The sequence below is a fragment of the Salvelinus namaycush genome, chromosome 18 (genome assembly GCF_016432855.1).
Source record: "Salvelinus namaycush isolate Seneca chromosome 18, SaNama_1.0, whole genome shotgun sequence".
In the NCBI taxonomy this organism is placed as follows: Eukaryota; Metazoa; Chordata; class Actinopteri; order Salmoniformes; family Salmonidae; genus Salvelinus; species Salvelinus namaycush.
This window is the reverse complement of record NC_052324.1, coordinates 44,436,817-44,458,465: the sequence shown is the minus strand read 5'-3', so window position 1 is coordinate 44,458,465 and position 21,649 is coordinate 44,436,817. Positions and strand designations below refer to the sequence as shown.

The 21,649-nt window shown below is 48.7% G+C and overlaps 1 protein-coding gene across 1 annotated transcript; it reads right to left on the bottom strand.

Moving 5' to 3' along the window:
- Positions 1-935: 935 nt before the first annotated feature.
- Positions 936-19,246, bottom strand: LOC120062964 (protein transport protein Sec24C-like). The gene is made up of 12 exons (XM_039013018.1): positions 19,025-19,246; positions 17,513-18,488; positions 16,647-16,756; positions 16,122-16,217; positions 14,952-15,063; positions 14,624-14,751; positions 4,947-5,082; positions 2,424-2,649; positions 2,102-2,293; positions 1,567-1,663; positions 1,344-1,448; positions 936-1,154 (listed from the first exon to the last, which is right to left on the bottom strand). Exons 2-12 carry the CDS (start codon positions 18,435-18,437, stop codon positions 936-938), a joined length of 2,346 nt encoding a protein of 781 aa, XP_038868946.1. The 5' UTR covers positions 18,438-18,488; positions 19,025-19,246.
- Between the last annotated feature and the right edge of the window lie 2,403 nt (positions 19,247-21,649).

Sequence of the window (21,649 nt, the reverse complement as noted above, 5' to 3'; positions counted from 1 at the left end):
GTTGCAACACTCACTACTGAGTTCCAAACCTCCTCTGGAAGCAACGTCAGCACAAGAACTGTTCGTCGGGAGCTTCATGAAATGAGTTTCCATGGCCAAGCAGCCGCACACAAGCCTAAGATCACCATACGCAATGCCAAGCGTCAGCTGGAGTGGTGTAAAGCTCGCCGCCATTGGACTCTTGAGCTGTGGAAACGAGTTCTCTAGAGTGATGAATCACGCTTCACCATCTGGCAATCCAACGGACAAATCTGGGTTTGGCGGAAACCAGGAGAACACTACCTGGCTGAATGCATAGTGCCAACTGTAAAGTTTGGTGGATGAGGAATAATGGTCTGGGGCTGTTTTTAATGGTTCGGGCCCCTTAGTTCCAGTGAAGGGAAATCTTAACGCTACAGCATACAATGACATTCTAGACCATTCTGTGCTTCCAACTTTGTGGCAACAGTTTGGGGAAGGCCCTTTCCTGTTTCAGCATGACAATGCCTCCGTGCACAAAGTGAGGTTCATACAGAAATAGTTTGTCGAGATCGGTGTGGAACGAATTGGAACGCCGACTGCGAGCCAGGTCTAATCGCCCAACATCAGTGCCGACCTCACGAATGCTCTTGTGGCTGAATGGAAGCAAGTCCCCGCAGCAACGTTCCAACATCTAGTGGAAAGCCTTCCCAGAAGAGTGGAAGCTGTTATAGCAGCAAAGAGGGGACCAACTCCATATTAATGCCCATGATTTTGGAATGAGATGTTCGACGAGCAGGTGTCCACATACCGTTGGTCATGTACTGTATGGGAAAGCGCCCTAAGGTCATTTCATGATATTCCACATTAGAAATGAATGGCAGCAGTGTTAGATAAAACATTTTTTCCATGAACAGTGTTTATACATATGTTAATGCTTATGTCTAATTAGTGGGGTTCTTTTTAATTACTCTATCTCAAGTGTTTAGCCACAAGCATTCCTGCATTCCTAATCTCTGGTCTGCTACCTGGAGACCGTGGTAGCAGTGCAGCTCTCCACCTGTCAGGTAAGGAACATGTCCCGGCCAAGCCCCGCCCACATCCTGCTGGGAGAACACAAACAGGTGCACGCCACAGCCCTGACTGACACACTCCTTAGCCAATGAGACAGCAGGGTCCGGAGGCTGAAACAGAGACTGGGATACAAAACAGAGAGAGAGAAGAAAGGGTTAAATTACTGAATGAGAGAGAGCGTGTGTGTGTGTGTGTGTGTGTGTGTGTGTGTGTGTGTGTGTGTGTGTGTGTGTGTGTGTGTGTGTGTGTGTGTGTGTGTGTGTGTGTGTGTGTGTGTGTGTGTGTGTGTGTGTGTGTGTGTGTGTGTTTACCTTTGGTTTGTTGGAGCTGAAGAAGCCAGAGGAGTTGTGTGTGTGTGTTCCCTCGGTGAAGGGAGCAGTTTGGAAGACCAGCAGCTTGCCAGGACAACCCACCTCCTGCAGGGTGAGAAGGGAAGCCCTGTGTTATATCTCTACTACTGCGTTTTCGCAGGACAATTCTACACTCTTCTTCAGAGTTGGTGTGTGTGTGTGTGTGAGAGATAGAGGTTCTGACCTGTAGAACGGCCAGTCCAGCCTTGACAGGCAGCTCCAGGAGAACTTCACTGGCCTCCTCAAACTCTGCACTGAACAGAGGGATACGCTGCAGGACACTACACAACACAGAGAGGAAAGGTTGACTTAAAGAAATCATTGTGTGCATTAAGGGAAGCCTTTCTAGTATTACAGCCAAGTTAATCATTTTCTGCAGGGTTAGAATTCTATATTGACACTTTGTCTGGACTGATGTCAACATCCGGATTGCTTATTGGCAATCGCTGATTTGTTCTGTGTGCCTAGCTAGTATACGCATTAGGCAGACACACATACTTGACTGCCCAAGCTATGTCTTCATGCTATACTGTACACTCTTAGAACAAATGGTTCCAAAAGGGTTCTTCAGCTGTCCCCATAGGAGAACCATTTTTGGTTCCAGGTAGAACGCTTTTCTTGTAAAAAGGGTTCTTCAAAGGGTTCTCACATGGGGACAGCCGAAGAACCATTTTAGGATCAAGATAGCGCTTTTATATTTTTAAGAGTGTCGAACCTACCTGTTGATACTGTCTATGCAGTCTTTGAGTGGAACCAGAAGCCCCTCCCTCACAGGAAGCTGCAGGTCCTCTGTCTCCGTGACGACCAGCATGTGTGGGCGGGACAGGGCAGGGCTGAGGTCATAGAGGTGGATCCGGCTGTCATAGGTCATCAACCCCACACGAACATCTGACTGGAATGCACCTTCCTCCCTTAAACAAACCAAGAGGGATCTCACTAAGTATGATGTTGTGTGTGTGTGTGTGTGTGTGTGTGTGTGTGTGTGTGTGTGTGTGTGTGTGTGTGTGTGTGTGTGTGTGTGTGTGTGTGTGTGTGTTTTACCTATTTAGTGATGTGAGTAGAGAACGTAGCTGCTGACTAATGAGCTCCAGGTGTCCTCCTCTCAGAGCTGCAGCAGACACATCCACAGCCAGGAGCAACACAGCATCAGGCACATCTTGTTGACTGTCCAGTATCTCATAGGAGCCCAGACTGAGCTCTGGTCTCTGCTCTCGGTCCACTCTGTTCCCCTCTACTCCCTGTGTTGGCTGGTAATGCTGCCATCCAACTGAGAGACAGAGGGAGAGACAGGGGGAGAGACAGGGGGAGAGACAGGGGGAGAGACAGGGGAGGGGGAGAGAGCGAGAGAGACAGGGGAGGGGGAGAGAGCGAGAGAGACAGTGGAGGGAGAGAGAGCGAGAGAGACAGTGGAGGGAGAGAGAGTAAAAGGATAACGATTAGGAGGGAGAGACAGAGGGAGAGACAGACAGGGGAGGGGGAGAGAGCGAGAGAGACAGTGGAGGGGGAGAGAGCGAGAGAGAGACAGGGGAGGGGGAGAGAGGGAGAGACAGACAGGAGAGGGGGAGAGAGCGAGAGAGACAGTGGAGGGAGAGAGAGTAAAAGGATAACGATTAGGAGGGAGAGACAGAGGGAGAGACAGAGGGAGAGACAGACAGGGGAGGGGGAGAGAGCGACAGAGACAGGGGAGGGAGAGAGAGCGAGAGAGACAGTGGAGGGGGAGAGAGTAAAAGGATAACGATTAGGAGGGAGAGACAGAGGGAGAGACAGACAGGAGAGGGGGAGAGAGCGAGAGAGACAGGGGAGGGGGAGAGAGTGAGAGAGACAGGGGAGGGGGAGAGAGCGAGAGAGACAGTGGAGGGAGAGAGAGTAAAAGGATAATGATTAGGAGGGAGAGACAGAGGGAGAGACAGACAGGAGAGGGGGAGAGAGCGAGAGAGACAGGGGAGGGAGAGAGAGTGAGAGAGAGACAGGGGAGGGAGAGAGAGTGAGAGAGAGAGACAGTGGAGGGAGAGAGAGTAAAAGGATAACGATTAGGAGGGAGAGACAGAGGGAGAGACAGACAGGGGAGGGGGAGAGAGCGAGAGAGACAGTGGAGGGAGAGAGAGTAAAAGGATAACGATTAGGAGGGAGAGACAGAGGGAGAGACAGACAGGAGAGGGGGAGAGAGCGAGAGAGACAGGGGAGGGAGAGAGAGTAAAAGGATAACGATTAGGAGGGAGAGACAGTGGAGGGAGAGACAGACAGGAGAGGGGGAGAGAGCGAGAGAGACAGGGGAGGGGGAGAGAGCGAGAGAGACAGGGGAGGGGGAGAGAGCGAGAGAGACAGGGGAGGGGGAGAGAGCGAGAGAGACAGTGGAGGGAGAGAGAGCGAGAGAGAGACAGTGGAGGGAGAGAGAGTAAAAGGATAACGATTAGGAGGGAGAGACAGAGGGAGAGACAGACAGGAGAGGGGGAGAGAGCGAGAGAGACAGGGGAGGGAGAGAGAGCGAGAGAGACAGTGGAGGGAGAGAGAGTAAAAGGATAACGATTAGGAGGGAGAGACAGAGGGAGAGACAGACAGGAGAGGGGGAGAGAGCGAGAGAGACAGGGGAGGGAGAGAGAGTGAGAGAGAGACAGTGGAGGGAGAGAGAGTAAAAGGATAACGATTAGGAGGGAGAGACAGTGGAGGGAGAGACAGACAGGAGAGGGGGAGAGAGCGAGAGAGACAGGGGAGGGGGAGAGAGCGAGAGAGACAGTGGAGGGAGAGAGAGCGAGAGAGAGACAGTGGAGGGAGAGAGAGTAAAAGGATAACGATTAGGAGGGAGAGACAGAGGGAGAGACAGACAGGAGAGGGGGAGAGAGCGAGAGAGACAGGGGAGGGAGAGAGAGCGAGAGAGACAGTGGAGGGAGAGAGAGTAAAAGGATAACGATTAGGAGGGAGAGACAGAGGGAGAGACAGACAGGAGAGGGGGAGAGAGCGAGAGAGACAGGGGAGGGAGAGAGAGTGAGAGAGAGACAGGGGAGGGAGAGAGAGTGAGAGAGAGACAGTGGAGGGAGAGAGAGTAAAAGGATAACGATTAGGAGGGAGAGACAGAGGGAGAGACAGACAGGGGAGGGGGAGAGAGCGAGAGAGACAGTGGAGGGAGAGAGAGTAAAAGGATAACGATTAGGAGGGAGAGACAGAGGGAGAGACAGACAGGAGAGGGGGAGAGAGCGAGAGAGACAGGGGAGGGGGAGAGAGCGAGAGAGACAGGGGAGGGGGAGAGAGCGAGAGAGACAGTGGAGGGAGAGAGAGCGAGAGAGAGACAGTGGAGGGGGAGAGAGTAAAAGGATAACGATTAGGAGGGAGAGACAGAGGGAGAGACAGAGGGAGAGACAGACAGGGGAGGGGGAGAGAGCGACAGAGAGACAGGGGAGGGAGAGCGAGTAAAAGGATAACGATTAGGAGGGAGAGTAAAGACGGACAGAAACAGAGGGAACATGAGTTATGTAAAGGAGAATAAGAGAAAGGCCAGGGAGACAACAAGTGCTGTGTTCCAGGCTGAGAAGAGAACAGAAGACATTGAGCAGGATAAATGTATCTTACCTTCACGGAGTTTCCCACAGAATGGGCAGTAGAATCTCTGTCCACAGTCCTGCCATCCCATAGCTGAACACATGTAAGCCCCACACTCCCCACAGCCCTTTACAGTGTCTGCCTCCATACACACAGACAGGGGGCGCTGGAGAACACAAAACAACCAGGGTAAGGAACAGGGTTCACAAGCCAGACAGACTCCAGTGGTTCTCTATTCTAAATATAGTGATGGCTTAACTCCTATTTTGTTATCAATAGTTCCCACCAGCCCTTTCTTGTATTTAATGTATTTGTATTTTTCGTGAGACTAGCCTGGTGCCACTCTCTGATTCAGAGGGGTTGGGTTAACACTAGAACCGCCACGTTTCATTTCGTAAAAAAGGTATACATATACATTTCCCACTACTTATTTGTCAGAATGTTGAAATCATAAACAGAAAACTATTTAGAGCCTTTTTACCAGTTTTTCTCACACCTATTAACTTAATCCACTAAGACAATGTTCTGTAGGACGTTGGTACCCAGCCAGGCACCAAGACAATGTGCTGTAGGACGTTGGTACCCAGCCAGGCACCAAGACAATGTTCTGTAGGACGTTGGTACCCAGCCAGGCTCCAAGACAATGTTCTGTAGGACGTTGGTACCCAGCCAGGCACCAAGACAATGTGCTGTAGGACGTTGGTACCCAGGCAGGCACCAAGACAATGTTCTGTAGGACGTTGGTACCCAGCCAGGCTCCAAGACAATGTGCTGTAGGACGTTGGTACCCAGCCAGGCACCAAGACAATGTGCTGTAGGACGTTGGTACCCAGCCAGGCACCAAGACAATGTTCTGTAGGACGTTGGTACCCAGCCAGGCTCCAAGACAATGTTCTGTAGGACGTTGGTACCCAGCCAGGCACCAAGACAATGTTCTGTAGGACGTTGGTACCCAGCCAGGCTCCAAGACAATGTGCTGTAGGACGTTGGTACCCAGCCAGGCTCCAAGACAATGTGCTATAGGACGTTGGTACCCAGCCAGGCACCAAGACAATGTGCTGTAGGACGTTGGTACCCAGCCAGGCACCAAGACAATGTGCTGTAGGACATTGGTACCCAGCCAGGCAAAAAGACAATGTGCTGTAGGACGTTGATACCCAGCCAGGCACCAAGACAATGTGCTGTAGGACGTTGGTACCCAGCCAGGCACCAAGACAATGTGCTGTAGGACGTTGGTACCCAGCCAGGCACCAAAACAATGTGCTGTAGGACGTTGGTACCCAGCCAGGCACCAAGACAATGTGCTGTAGGACATTAATACCCAGCCAGGCACCAAGACAATGTGCTGTAGGACGTTGGTACCCAGCCAGGCTCCAAGACAATGTGCTGTAGGACGTTGGTACCCAGCCAGGCACCAAGACAATGTGCTGTAGGACGTTGGTACCCAGCCAGGCACCAAGACAATGTGCTGTAGGACGTTGGTACCCAGCCAGGCTCTAAGACAATGTGCTGTAGGACGTTGGTACCCAGCCAGGCACCAAGACAATGTGCTGTAGGACGTTGATACCCAGCCAGGCACCAAAACAATGTGCTGTAGGACGTTGGTACCCAGCCAGGCACCAAGACAATGTGCTGTAGGACATTGGTACCCAGCCAGGCACCAAGACAATGTGCTGTAGGACGTTGGTACCCAGCCAGGCACCAAGACAATGTGCTGTAGGACGTTGGTACCCAGCCAGGCACCAAGACAATGTGCTGTAGGACGTTGGTACCCAGCCAGGCTCCAAGACAATGTGCTGTAGGACGTTGGTACCCAGCCAGGCACCAAGACAATGTGCTGTAGGACGTTGGTACCCAGCCAGGCACCAAGACAATGTGCTGTAGGACGTTGGTACCCAGCCAGGCTCCAAGACAATGTGCTGTAGGACGTTGCTACCCAGCCAGGCGCCAAGACAATGTCCTGTAGGACGTTGGTAACAGCCAGGCACCAAGTCAATGTGCTGTAGGACATTGGTACCCAGCCAGGCACCAAGACAATGTGCTGTAGGACGTTGGTACCCAGCCAGGCACCAAGACAATGTGCTGTAGGACGTTGGTACCCAGCCAGGCACCAAAACAATGTGCTGTAGGACGTTGGTACCCAGCCAGGCTCTAAGACAATGTGCTGTAGGACGTTGGTACCCAGCCAGGCTCTAAGACAATGTGCTGTAGGACGTTGGTACCCAGCCAGGCTCTAAGACAATGTGCTGTAGGACGTTGGTACCCAGCCAGGCACCAAAACAATGTGCTGTAGGACGTTGGTACCCAGCCAGGCACCAAGACAATGTGCTGTAGGACGTTGGTACCCAGCCAGGCACCAAGACAATGTGCTATAGGACGTTGGTACCCAGCCAGGCACCAAGACAATGTGCTGTAGGACGTTGGTACCCAGCCAGGCACCAAGACAATGTGCTGTAGGACGTTGGTACCCAGCCAGGCACCAAGACAATGTGCTGTAGGACGTTAGTACCCAGCCAGGCACCAAGACAATGTGCTGTAGGACGTTGGTACCCAGCCAGGCACCAAGACAATGTGCTGTAGGATGTTGGTACCCAGCCAGGCACCAAGACAATGTGCTGTAGGACGTTGATACCCAGCCAGGCACCAAGACAATGTGCTGTAGGACGTTGGTACCCAGCCAGGCACCAAGACAATGTGCTGTAGGACGTTGGTACCCAGCCAGGCTCCATGACAATGTGCTGTAGGACGTTGGTACCCAGCCAGGCGCCAAGACAATGTGCTGTAGGACGTTGGTACCCAGCCAGGCGCCAAGACAATGTGCTGTAGGACGTTGGTACCCAGCCAGGCACCAAGACAATGTGCTGTAGGACGTTGGTACCCAGCCAGGCACCAAGACAATGTGCTGTAGGACGTTGGTACCCAGCCAGGCACCAAGACAATGTGCTGTAGGACGTTGGTACCCAGCCAGGCACCAAGACAATGTGCTGTAGGACGTTAGTACCCAGCCAGGCACCAAGACAATGTGCTGTAGGACGTTGGTACCCAGCCAGGCACCAAGACAATGTGCTGTAGGACGTTGGTACCCAGCCAGGCACCAAGACAATGTGCTGTAGGACGTTGGTACCCAGCCAGGCACCAAGACAATGTGCTCTAGGATGTTGGTACCCAGCCAGGCACCAAGACAATGTGCTGTAGGACGTTGGTACCCAGCCAGGCAGGCACCAAGACAATGTGCTGTAGGACTTGGTACCCAGCCAGGCACCAAGACAATGTGCTGTAGGACGTTGGTACCCAGCCAGGCACCAAGACAATGTGCTGTAGGACGTTGGTACCCAGCCAGGCACCAAAACAATGTGCTGTAGGACGTTGGTACCCAGCCAGGCTCCAAGACAATGTGCTGTAGGACGTTGGTACCCAGCCAGGCACCAAGACAATGTGCTCTAGGATGTTGGTACCCAGCCAGGCACCAAGACAATGTGCTGTAGGACGTTGGTACCCAGCCAGGCAGGCACCAAGACAATGTGCTGTAGGACTTGGTACCCAGCCAGGCACCAAGACAATGTGCTGTAGGACGTTGGTACCCAGCCAGGCACCAAGACAATGTGCTGTAGGACGTTGGTACCCAGCCAGGCACCAAAACAGTGTGCTGTAGGACGTTGGTACCCAGCCAGGCTCCAAGACAATGTGCTGTAGGACGTTGGTACCCAGCCAGGCACCAAGACAATGTGCTGTAGGACGTTGGTACCCAGCCAGGCACCAAAACAATGTGCTGTAGGACGTTGGTACCCAGCCAGGCTCCAAGACAATGTGCTGTAGGACGTTGGTACCCAGCCAGGCACCAAGACAATGTGCTCTAGGATGTTGGTACCCAGCCAGGCACCAAGACAATGTGCTGTAGGACGTTGGTACCCAGCCAGGCAGGCACCAAGACAATGTGCTGTAGGACTTGGTACCCAGCCAGGCACCAAGACAATGTGCTGTAGGACGTTGGTACCCAGCCAGGCACCAAGACAATGTGCTGTAGGACGTTGGTACCCAGCCAGGCACCAAAACAATGTGCTGTAGGACGTTGGTACCCAGCCAGGCTCCAAGACAATGTGCTGTAGGACGTTGGTACCCAGCCAGGCACCAAGACAATGTTCTGTAGGACGTTGGTACCCAGCCAGGCACCAAGACAATGTGCTGTAGGACGTTGGTACCCAGCCAGGCACCAAGACAATGTGCTGTAGGACGTTGGTACCCAGCCAGGCACCAAGACAATGTGCTGTAGGACGTTGGTACCCAGCCAGGCTCCAAGACAATGTGCTGTAGGACGTTGGTACCCAGCCAGGCTCCAAGACAATGTGCTATAGGACGTTGGTACCCAGCCAGGCACCAAGACAATGTGCTGTAGGACGTTGGTACCCAGCCAGGCTCCAAGACAATGTGCTGTAGGACGTTGGTACCCAGCCAGGCTCCAAGACAATGTGCTGTAGGATGTTGGTACCCAGCCAGGCACCAAGACAATGTGCTCTAGGATGTTGGTACCCAGCCAGGCACCAAGACAATGTGCTGTAGGACGTTGGTACCCAGCCAGGCACCAAGACAATGTGCTGTAGGACGTTGGTACCCAGCCAGGCACCAAAACAATGTGCTGTAGGACGTTGGTACCCAGCCAGGCTCCAAGACAATGTGCTGTAGGACGTTGGTACCCAGCCAGGCACCAAGACAATGTTCTGTAGGACGTTGGTACCCAGCCAGGCACCAAGACAATGTGCTGTAGGACGTTGGTACCCAGCCAGGCACCAAGACAATGTGCTGTAGGACGTTGGTACCCAGCCAGGCACCAAGACAATGTGCTGTAGGACGTTGGTACCCAGCCAGGCTCCAAGACAATGTGCTGTAGGACGTTGGTACCCAGCCAGGCTCCAAGACAATGTGCTATAGGACGTTGGTACCCAGCCAGGCACCAAGACAATGTGCTGTAGGACGTTGGTACCCAGCCAGGCTCCAAGACAATGTGCTGTAGGACGTTGGTACCCAGCCAGGCTCCAAGACAATGTGCTGTAGGACGTTGGTACCCAGCCAGGCACCAAGACAATGTGCTGTAGGACGTTGGTACCCAGCCAGGCACCAAGACAATGTGCTGTAGGACGTTGGTACCCAGCCAGGCACCAAGACAATGTGCTGTAGGACGTTGGTACCCAGCCAGGCACCAAGACAATGTGCTGTAGGACGTTGGTACCCAGCCAGGCACCAAGACAATGTGCTGTAGGACATTGGTACCCAGCCAGGCACCAAGACAATGTGCTGTAGGACGTTGGTACCCAGCCAGGCACCAAGACAATGTGCTGTAGGATGTTGGTACCCAGCCAGGCACCAAGACAATGTGCTGTAGGACGTTGGTACCCAGCCAGGCGCCAAGACAATGTGCTGTAGGACGTTGGTACCCAGCCAGGCTCCATCACAATGTGCTGTAGGACGTTGGTACCCAGCCAGGCACCAAGACAATGTGCTGTAGGACGTTGGTACCCAGCCAGGCACCAAGACAATGTGCTGTAGGACGTTGGTACCCAGCCTAACTGAATGATGAGGAGGGTGAAGAGGTTGATTTAATTTAGAAAGACAATAGTGTAATGAGGAGTTTGTGTCTCGTTATCAGCAGCACATCATTTGACCGCACGCCTTGGGAGTTGATACCTTTCTCTTTACGCTTTACTTTGTAAAAAGAAGCTGTTATGGGACCGTTTAATTTACTAGAACTATATTACTGATCACATGTATTGTAAGGGAAATGAATACATGCTATGTGTTAGAGTAGGCCTTTAGAATAATGACAAACACATCCTTGACTCTATCAAACTTGATGAGTGGGAAACAAACGCCGCCAGTCCGCCTGCACAGCCAGCCCGTCGAAACTACACCTAACAAACTGATTTCACAGATTATAAGAGGTAGACAAGATTAAATTGACAATAATCTGATGAGTGACAATATTAGGCCTAACATTTGTCAAAGTGTACATGAAGAGATGGGCGCATCTTGTAATTTACAGATGCAGGGAAAAGATAATCACTTCATCAAATCCTCCTTCAGAGTCAGATGCAGGGAAAACATTGGGATTTCTATATAGTATCTGAAAGAGCAGATTCCACATTTCCTGAGACACTTCCCTTTGTCAAATAACGCCCATAATTCAAGAGGTGCAGCTCTATTTCCAAATGTCACTTTTTCAAGAATATCCGTGCTGCCACTCCACTGTCCCTGTATTCAACACATGACCACTCCACTGTCCCTGTATTCAGCACATGACCACTCCACTGTCCCTGTGTTCAGCACATGACCACTCCACTGTCCCTGTATTCAGCACATGACCACTCCACTGTCCCTGTATTCAGCACATGACCACTCCACTGTCCCTGCATTCAACACATGACCACTCCACTGTCCCTACATTCAACACATGACCACTCCACTGTCCCTGTATTCAACACATGACCACTCCACTGTCCCTGTATTCAGCACATGACCACTCCACTGTCCCTGTATTCAGTACATGACCACTCCACTGTCCATACATTCAGTACATGACCACTCCACTGTCCCTACATTCAACACATGACCACTCCACTGTCCCTGTATTCAACACATGACCACTCCACTGTCCCTGTATTCAACACATGACCACTCCACTGTCCCTGTATTCAACACATGACCACTCCACTGTCCCTGTATTCAACACATGACCACTCCACTGTCCCTGCATTCAACACATGACCACTCCACTGTCCCTGTATTCAACACATGACCACTCCACTGTCCCTGCATTCAACACATGACCACTCCACTGTCCCTGCATTCAACACATGACCACTCCACTGTCCCTGCATTCAACACATGACCACTCCACTGTCCCTGCATTCAACACATGACCACTCCACTGTCCCTGCATTCAACACATGACCACTCCACTGTCCCTGCATTCAGTACATGACCACTCCACTGTCCCTGCATTCAACACATGACCACTCCACTGTCCCTGCATTCAACACATGACCACTCCACTGTCCCTGCATTCAACACATGACCACTCCACTGTCCCTGTATTCAACACATGACCACTCCACTGTCCCTGCATTCAACACATGACCACTCCACTGTCCCTGTATTCAACACATGACCACTCCACTGTCCCTGCATTCAACACATGACCACTCCACTGTCCCTGCATTCAGTACATGACCACTCCACTATCCCTGCATTCAGTACATGGCCACTCCACTGTCCCTGTATTCAACACATGGCCACTCCACTGTCCCTGTATTCAACACATGACCACTCCACTGTCCCTGTATTCAACACATGACCACTCCACTGTCCCTGCATTCAACACATGACCACTCCACTGTCCCTGCATTCAGTACATGACCACTCCACTATCCCTGCATTCAGTACATGGCCACTCCACTGTCCCTGTATTCAACACATGGCCACTCCACTGTCCCTGTATTCAACACATGGCCACTCCACTGTCCCTGTATTCAACACATGGCCACTCCACTGTCCCTGTATTCAACACATGACCACTCCACTGTCCCTGTATTCAACACATGACCACTCCACTGTCCCTGCATTCAACATATGACCACTCCACTGTCCCTGCATTCAACACATGACCACTCCACTCTCCCTGCATTCAGCACATGACCACTCCACTGTCCCTGTATTCAGCACATGACCACTCCACTGTCCCTGTGTTCAGTACATGACCACTCCACTGTCCCTACATTCAACACATGACCACTCCACTGTCCCTGTGTTCAGCACATGACCACTCCACTGTCCCTGTGTTCAGCACATGACCACTCCACTGTCCCTGTGTTCAGTACATGACCACTCCACTGTCCCTACATTCAACACATGACCACTCCACTGTCCCTGTGTTCAGCACATGACCACTCCACTGTCCCTGTGTTCAGCACATGACCACTCCACTGTCCCTGTGTTCAGCACATGACCACTCCACTGTCCCTGTGTTCAGCACATGACCACTCCACTGTCCCTGTGTTCAGCACATGACCACTCCACTGTCCCTGTGTTCAGCACATGACCACTCCACTGTCCCTGTGTTCAGCACATGACCACTCCACTGTCCCTGTATTCAACACATGACCACTCCACTGTCCCTGTGTTCAGCACATGACCACTCCACAGTCCCTACATTCAGTACATGGCCACTCCACTGTCCCTACATTCAGTACATGACCACTCCACTGTCCCTGCATTCAACACATGACCCACTGTCCCTACATTCAGTACATGACCACTCCACTGTCCCTGTATTCAGCACATGACCCACTGTCCCTACATTCAGCACATGACCCACTGTCCCTACATTCAGTACATGACCACTCCACTGTCCCTGTATTCAGCACATGACCCACTGTCCCTACATTCAGTACATGACCACTCCACTGTCCCTGTATTCAGCACATGACCACTCCACTGTCCCTGCATTCAGCACATGACCACTCCACTGTCCCTGTATTCAGCACATGACCACTCCACTGTCCCTGTATTCAGCACATGACCACTCCACTGTCCCTGTATTCAGCACATGACCACTCCACTGTCCCTGTATTCAACACATGACCCCTCCACTGTCCCTGTATTCAACACATGACCACTCCACTGTCCCTGTATTCAGCACATGACCACTCACGCAGCAGCATTGCTCTGGCTACAAAGCAAAAACTAGTAACATAATAAACTTAAAATATGCTGTTTATTTATGCAATTCATCCTTTACAATTGTTGATGCACCGGTGCTTTTCTTAAGGAATACAGTCAATCATTTGGCTGGTTATACTATTATCATTATATGTTTTTGTTTCTACTTTGTCAAAAGAAGCTGGAACTGTATGAATGACTAATTATTTATCCTTTATTTAACAAGGCAAGTCAGTTAAGAACAAATTCTTATTTACAATGACGGCCTTCCCAGGGAACAGTGGGTTAACTGCCTTGTTCAGGGGCAGAACGACAGATTTGTACCTTGTACCAGGGATTCGATCTTGCAACCTTGCGGTTACTAGCCCAACGCTCTAACCACTAGGCTACCCTGCCGCCCCGCTATAACTCTTATTATTAATCAAATCTACAAATCAAGTTGATCGAATGGTTTACACTGTCATGTTTTTATCAGAAGGGAAACTAAAATAGGCTGTAGGCCTATATTTTTGTTGTAGGACTTTGCAGAATTATACAAAACATATCCTTGACTCTATCTGAACAAATAACTATTGTTGTTGTCTATTTTTATTGGTGTATTTCCACTAACATTTCTTCATGCAATTAATTATTTACAATAGTTTATGCACTATTTATCAAGCGTTGGTGCTTCTGTTTGCTTCTGGTTGATATGCATCTGATGTGTATGCTAAAGGGGACGCCAGACAATGAGCTCTAGCGGGTACTGATAGGCTGAAACGCCAGGCGGTTCTAGTGTTAAATGCAAAAGACACATTTCAGTTGTACAACTGGCAAGGTATCCCTCTTTCCCTTTCCCTTCCAGATCTGTTTGTGTTGTACAGCCAACTCCAATGGTCGCTATTATGGCATAACAACAACCATATGGTCGTTATAGCCAATAGTAGCTGGCTATACAGCACAATTAGATCTGGGACCAGGCTGTAAGAGGCTATAACTGTGATAATACAGGTTAGTACCTCTCCTGTGTGTAGCTTAGCCAGAGGGGTGACTAGGGCCCCCAGGGGTAGGTGGCTCTGGAGGGCTGTCTGGCCCTCACACGGAACGCAGTAGGAAGTAGAAAGGATGAACCGAGGACTGCAGTTACCTAGGGACACAGAGAGAGACAACCACAGACCTGGTCTGCTGCCAAAGCGTACACGCTCACACAGGGGCTGGGTGATAGGCTACATTGATATAATTATAACTATAGCTACAATAAAATGTACTATTTTTTTGTCTTATTTATAAAATATATGTTTATTTATGTCAATATTATACAGAATTGCTGTATTGCCTGAGGCCTACCTCTGTCCTCCACGACACAGTCTGTGGTAGCCAGCGGAGGTAGAGAGGAGATGGGTTCAGACACAAACACCTTCCCCTCCCACGCTGTCCTGTCCTCCTCCATCACACGCACCTGTGAGAGAAAGAGAGAGGAGAGAAAGAGAGGAGAGATGGAGAAAGAGAGGAGAGAGAGAGAGGAGAGAAAGAGAGTAGAGAGAGAGGAGAGAAAAGAGAGAGGAGAGAAAGAGAGACAGAAAGAGAGAGAGAAAGAGAGAGAGAGAGAGCTGGGTCATTAGCAACTAGTCCATTTCCTCAGTGAAAACACTGAGCAAATGTCAAATTGGCTTTTTACCAAATTACCATAAGACAGACCACGTATTCACCCTAAACACCCTAATTCACAAACAAACCAGAACAAAGGCAAAGTCTTCTCATGCTTTGTTGATTTCAAAAAAGCTTTTGACTCAATTTGGCATGAGGGTCTGCTATACAAATTGATGGAAAGTGGTGTTGGAGGAAAAACATACGACATTATAAAATCCATGTACTCAAAAGAGTGTGTGGTTAAAATTGGCAAAAAACACACATTTCTTTCCACAGGGCCGTGGGGTGAGACAGGGATGCAGCTTAAGCCCCACCCTCTTCAACATTTATTTTATTTTACTTTTGTTTATTGTCTACTTTACTTGCTTTGGCAATGTTAACTTATGTTTCCCATGCCAATAAAGCCCTTAAACTGTAATAGAATTGAATTGAGAGAGGAGAGAGAGAGGATAGAAAGTAAGAGGAGATAAAGAGAGAGGAGAGAAAGAGAAAGGACAGAGAGATAAGACAAATATGGAGAAAAAGAGAGAGGGGGATGAGAGAGAGGAGAGAAAGAGAGAGAAGAGAAAGAGAGAGAGAGAATAGAAAGAGATAGAAGAGAAAGAGAGAGAAGAGAGGAGACAGAGAGGAGATAGAGAGAGAAGAGAAAGAGAGAGAAGAGATAGAGAGAGAAGAGAAAGAGAGAAGAGATAGAGAGAGAAGAGAAAGAGAGAGAAGAGAAAGCGAGAGAAGAGAAAGAAGAGAGGAGAGAAAGGAGAAGAGAGAAAGAGAGGAGAGAGGAGAGAGAGAAGCAGTTGTGCAGTGTCTTCAGTGGGTGAAACATAGTGAGAGGAGGATGACGTCTAGAGGAAGAGAAGGGACACTTACAGCGCTGGGTAGAAGCTGAGGGTGTAGGCCATAGCGTGACTCTGAGATAGGTGAGCTGGGACCGGACACCCCACTGTCCCCCAGAGACGGACAGGACTGGACACGGACACACAGAAAGAGAGAGACACCAGGACAGATTAGTCCCTTCTAGTATGCAGAGACACACTAGTATAACAACGTTATAATTAAGCAATAAGGCCCGAGGTGGTGTGGTATATGGCCAGTATACCACGGCTAAGGGCTCTTCTTAAGCACGACGCAACGCGGAGTGCCTGGATACAGCCCTTAGCCGTGGTATATTGGCCATAGGTGCCTTATTGCTATTATAAACTGGTTACCAATGTAATTAGAACAGTAAAAAGAAATGTTTTGCCATACCCGTGGTATACGGTTTGATATATCACGACTGTCAGCCAATCAGAATTCAGGGTTTGAACCACCCAGTTTATAACCAGTAATAATGACACACTAATGATGTGAGCGTCTGTTACTACACGTTGTTGTTAATATGGTCTGTTTTCTTACCGGTTGCATGGTGGTACCCTCCTGTATAGGTTGCATGATGGTACCCTCCTGTACAGGTTGCATGGTTGTACCCTCCTGATGCGAGATGGCACCAGGCTTGTACATTACACCTGAGAGACAGAGAGAAGTCAGGAACAACATACTACAACACAATTATTCACATATATTATAGGAAAAATGTGTCAGATTTTTACTGCCTGCACCTGACTCTTGTTTGTGTGTTAGTGCATAGCTTACCACTGTGACTCCGTTTGTGTGTTAGTGTATAGCTTACCACTGTGACTCTGTTTACGTGTTAGTGTATAGCTTACCACTGTGACTCTGTTTGTGTGTTAGTGTATAGCTTACCACTGTGACTCTGTTTGTGTGTTAGTGTATAGCTTACCACTGTGACTCTGTTTGTGTGTTAGTGTATAGCTTACCACTGTGACTCTGTTTGTGTGTTAGTGTATAGCTTACCACTGTGACTCTGTTTACGTGTTAGTGTATAGCTTACCACTGTGACTCTGTTTGTGTGTTAGTGTATAGCTTACCACTGTGACTCTGTTTGTGTGTTAGTGTATAGCTTACCACTGTGACTCTGTTTACGTGTTAGTGTATAGCTTACCACTGTGACTCTGTTTACGTGTTAGTGTATAGCTTACCACTGTGACTCTGTTTGTGTGTTAGTGTATAGCTTACCACTGTGACTCTGTTTGTGTGTTAGTGTATAGCTTACCACTGTGACTCTGTTTACGTGTTAGTGTATTGCTTACCACTGTGACTCTGTTTACGTGTTAGTGTATAGCTTACCACTGTGACTCTGTTTGTGTGTTAGTGTATAGCTTACCACTGTGACTCTGTTTACGTGTTAGTGTATAGCTTACCACTGTGACTATAGTGTTGCTGAGGCAGGGCCCATTGAGGTTGCTGCTGGACTGGTGAGGTGAGTTGTGGAGGATACGGGTGTGAACACTGTTGGCCCTGGCTCCCACATGGTGACATGGATGAAAAACTGCTGTTGGGAGGTCCTTGGTTTGGTCTTGTCAACATCACCGGAGGGCCATTCACAAAGCCTTGGTTTGGACTTGTCAATGTCACCGGAGGGCCATTCACAAAGCCTTGGTTTGGACTTGTCAATGTCACCGGAGGGCCATTCACAAAGCCTTGGTTTGGACTTGTCAATGTCACCGGAGGGCCATTCACAAAGCCTTGGTTTGGACTTGTCAACGTCACCGGGGGGCCATTCACAAAGCCTTGGTTTGGACTTGTCAACGTCACTGCAGGGCCATTCACAAAGCCTTGGTTTGCATACAGATATGGAGGATATGGAGGAGAGGAAGAGACTGGAGGAGAGACAGTATTCTGAGGACCCTGGTTTGAAGACGGTATCGTGGATGGAGGCCCGCTAGCTGGCGGTCCTTGTTTCAGAGGGAGGAGTGTTGATGGTGGAGGGATGTTGTAGGAAATATAAGGACCCATGTGTACATGTGGTATGTGAGGCTCTTGATTCAGACATGGTATAAGAGCTGAAGGTGATTGGTTCCTAAATGGGGGCGTAGGAAGACTGCTGACACAGCCCTGGTGTGAGTACTGTAACTGAACCATGGACTGAGGGATGTTATTAGAGGGGTTCTGGTGTGAGGCTGGGCCCAGGTTCAGACCCTGTAAGCTGGGTAGAGGGTCACTGGAGAGTCCTTGGGCAGCGGTACATCCAAGACCGGTCGGGGGTGTGGTTGCTGACCAGCCATTATGACACACCCCGGGCTGCCCGCCATGTCCGTAGCTCTGATTGGCAGCTGGAATGTCCATCTTCTCCCATGCTAGTCTGTGATTGGATGTATGTCACCTTGGAGGAGGGTCCTGGTACAATGCAATGAATAATGGATGAGATACAGGTACATTACTGATTGACTAGTTATCTCATGATCATCTTCCCAATACAGAATACTAAACATTATCACCATCAACTCTAAAGTCACAGAGACACAGAGATAATGATACCAGGGTTTCAGAAAAATATGTTTTTGTGATTCAAGGTATTGAACAAGCATTATGACAATGCCTTAATGCACTGATCGACTGGGACCAAAAACCTGACATATAGCTATCATAACATACATAGATAGGATAGGACAGAATTAACTTTATTGTCCCAAATTGTCTTAGACACACAGCACTGCTGTATACAAAATAGACACTGTACATTACACACTAGACATAATACATAGATTGCACGTTACCCTTACCATCATACACTTATCATATAGCCACATACATAATACTTTACATATACCCTTAGTCTGTCAGTGACGTACTAATTAACACAACTCAGAAACATATTCATCGGCATGCATGGTATTCATAATCAAATATATAATTTAAATATGTCACCGCACCTTAGACATCAGTTGAAAAGGCTTTAGCTCTTACGTCAACACCGCAATGGCTCGTGCAAACCTGCCTCAAGTCTTCCGGATATCCTACCGCTGTCAATGTGACAGCGGCTGATATTTAGACCGCAAACCATGTATTCGTTGATTAATTGCCGCCCGGTATTCCAGGTGATGGATATGACATGAATGATATGTTCTGCGTTTGAAAATAATGTTCCGATTAGGATTTACATTGTAATTTGATGATCAGTTAAAATGAAGCGGTACAGGAAACGCAGAGCGCCCTCCCACATTTGACCTACGCTTTTATCACGTATTTTACGCAGGAATTGCGAAGCCAACGTCAAAATATTCAACACTAGATGGCGGAAACGGGAAACAAATGGGAATTTGCTACGGTCAATTTCACTGGGTTTAATAGTACCAGATATATTATGGGGGGAAATTAATGCTATGTAATACAAATCTATTGAGGATTTTTGTTTTTTGCATTTTTGGTAGTGCCATAACCCTTCAGGTGCTTTAGAAGTAGTAGCACACGTGGCTGCCCATGTGCTACAATGCAATGGATATCCTGCATTGCAAATTAAGTAGTTAATAAAAGTAATTCCCATACCATGTCATTTTTTGCTTGTCATTTTTTTGTCTGACCTACCATGTTTCCCAGTTGAGATCACCTTTGACAGGAGCCATTTCTTAGTGGTTGTGTCCTTGTTTACTACTTAACCCTTAACCCAACAGGCCCCGTAGGAACGCTGAATAACTGAATACTGAAGAACCCTCCACTCCACAACCACAGCTCTTCCCTCCTTCAGTTGAGGAATAAGTAATGAAGGGATTTCTCCTAAATGGCACCCTATTCCCTATTTAGTGCACTACTTTTAACCAGGGCCTATAGGGCACACCCTATTTCCTACTACAGTGCATTTGGAAAGTTTTCAGACCCCTTCATTTTTTACACGTTTTCTTACGTTACAGCCTTATTGATTAAATTGATTAAATCGTTTTTTCCCCCCTCATCAATCTACACACAATACCACATAATGACAAAGAAAAAACAGGTTTCTATATATTTTTCAAATTTAGAAAAAAAAAAACTGAAAAAGATCACATTTACAGAAGTATTCAGACCATTTACTCAGTACTGTGTTGATGCACCTTTGGCAGCGATTACAGCCTTGAGTCTTCTTGGGTATGACGCTACAAGTTTGGCACACCTGTATTTGGGGAGTTTCTCCCATTATACTCTGCAGATCCTCTCAAGCTCTGTCAGGTTGGAGGGGAGCGTTGCTGTGCAGCTATTTTCAGGTCTCTCCAGTGATGTTCGATCGGTTTCAAGTCCGGACTCTGGTTGGGCCACTCAAGGACATTCAGAGACTTGTCCCGAAGCCACTCCTGCGTTGTCTTGGCTGTCTGCTTAGGGTCGTTGTCCTGCTGGAAGATGAACCTTCGCCCCAGTCTGAGGTCCTGAGCACTCTGGAGTATGTTTTCATCAAGGATCTCTCTGTACTTTGCTCCGTTCATCTTTCCCTCAATCCTGACTAGTCTCCCAGTCCCTGCCGCTGAAAAACATCCCCACAGCATGATGCTGCCACCACCATGCTTCACCGTAGGGATGGTGCCAGGTTTCCTCCAGACATGAAGCTTGGCATTCAAGCCAAAGAGTTGGTTTCATCAGACCAGAGAATCTTGTTTCTCATGGTCTGAGAGTTCTTTAGGTGCCTTTTGGCAAACGCCAAGCGGGCTGTCATGTGCCTTTTACTGAGGAGTGGCTTCCGTCTGGCCACTCTACCATAAAGGTCTGATTGGTGGAGTGCTGAAGAGATGGTTATCCTTCTGGAAGGTTCTCCCATCTCCACAGAGGGACTCTAGAGCTCTGTCAGAGTGACCATTGGGTTCTTGGTCACCTCCCTGACCAAGGCCCTTCTCCCCCGATTGCTCAGTTTGGCCGGGCGGCCAGCTCTAGGAAGAGTCTTGGTGGTTCCAAACTTCTTCCATTTAAGAATGATGGAGGCCACTGTGTTCTTGAGGACCTTCAATGCTGCAGAAATGTTTTGGTACCCTTCCCCAGATCTGTGCCTCGACACAATCCTGTCTCGGAGCTCTACGGACAATTCCTTTGACCTCATGGCTTGGATTTTGCTCTGACATGCACTGTCAACTGTGGGACCTTACATAGACAGGTGTGTGCTTTTCCAAATCATGTCTAATCAATTGAATTTACCACAAGTGGTCTCCAATCAAGTTGTAGAAACATCAATTTCGAGTCTCATAGCAAAGGGTCTGAATACGTATGTATATAAGGTATTACAGTTTTTAATTGTTTATTAATTTGATAAAATGTCTAAAAACCTGTTTTCGCTTTGTCATTAAGGGGTATTGTGTGTAGATTGATGACGAAATGGTTTTATTTTTAGAATAAGGCTGTAACGTAACAAAATGTGTAAAAATGAAGGGGTCTGAATACTTTCTCTATTAATATTATTAATATTCATTCCATCCTCTTGGTCACATATATATTATTAATATTCATTCCATCCTCTTGGTCACATAAATATTATATATATATTATATATATATATATATATTATTAATATTCATTCCATCCTCTTGGTCACATATATATTA

What these genes read in the sequence shown, in the direction of transcription:
- LOC120062964 (XM_039013018.1), bottom strand. Translation starts at nt 18,437, where the DNA reads ATGGACATTCCAGCTGCCAATCAGAGCTACGGACATGGCGGGCAGCCC. An exon ending in CTAAGCTACACACAGGAGAG is followed by an intron (nt 5,083 to 14,623) that starts GTACTAACCTGT and finishes TGTGTTCTCCAG; the next exon opens with CGCCCCCTGTCTGTGTGTAT. An exon ending in TCAGCTCCAACAAACCAAAG is followed by an intron (nt 1,155 to 1,343) that starts GTAAACACACAC and finishes TTTGTATCCCAG; the next exon opens with TCTCTGTTTCAGCCTCCGGA.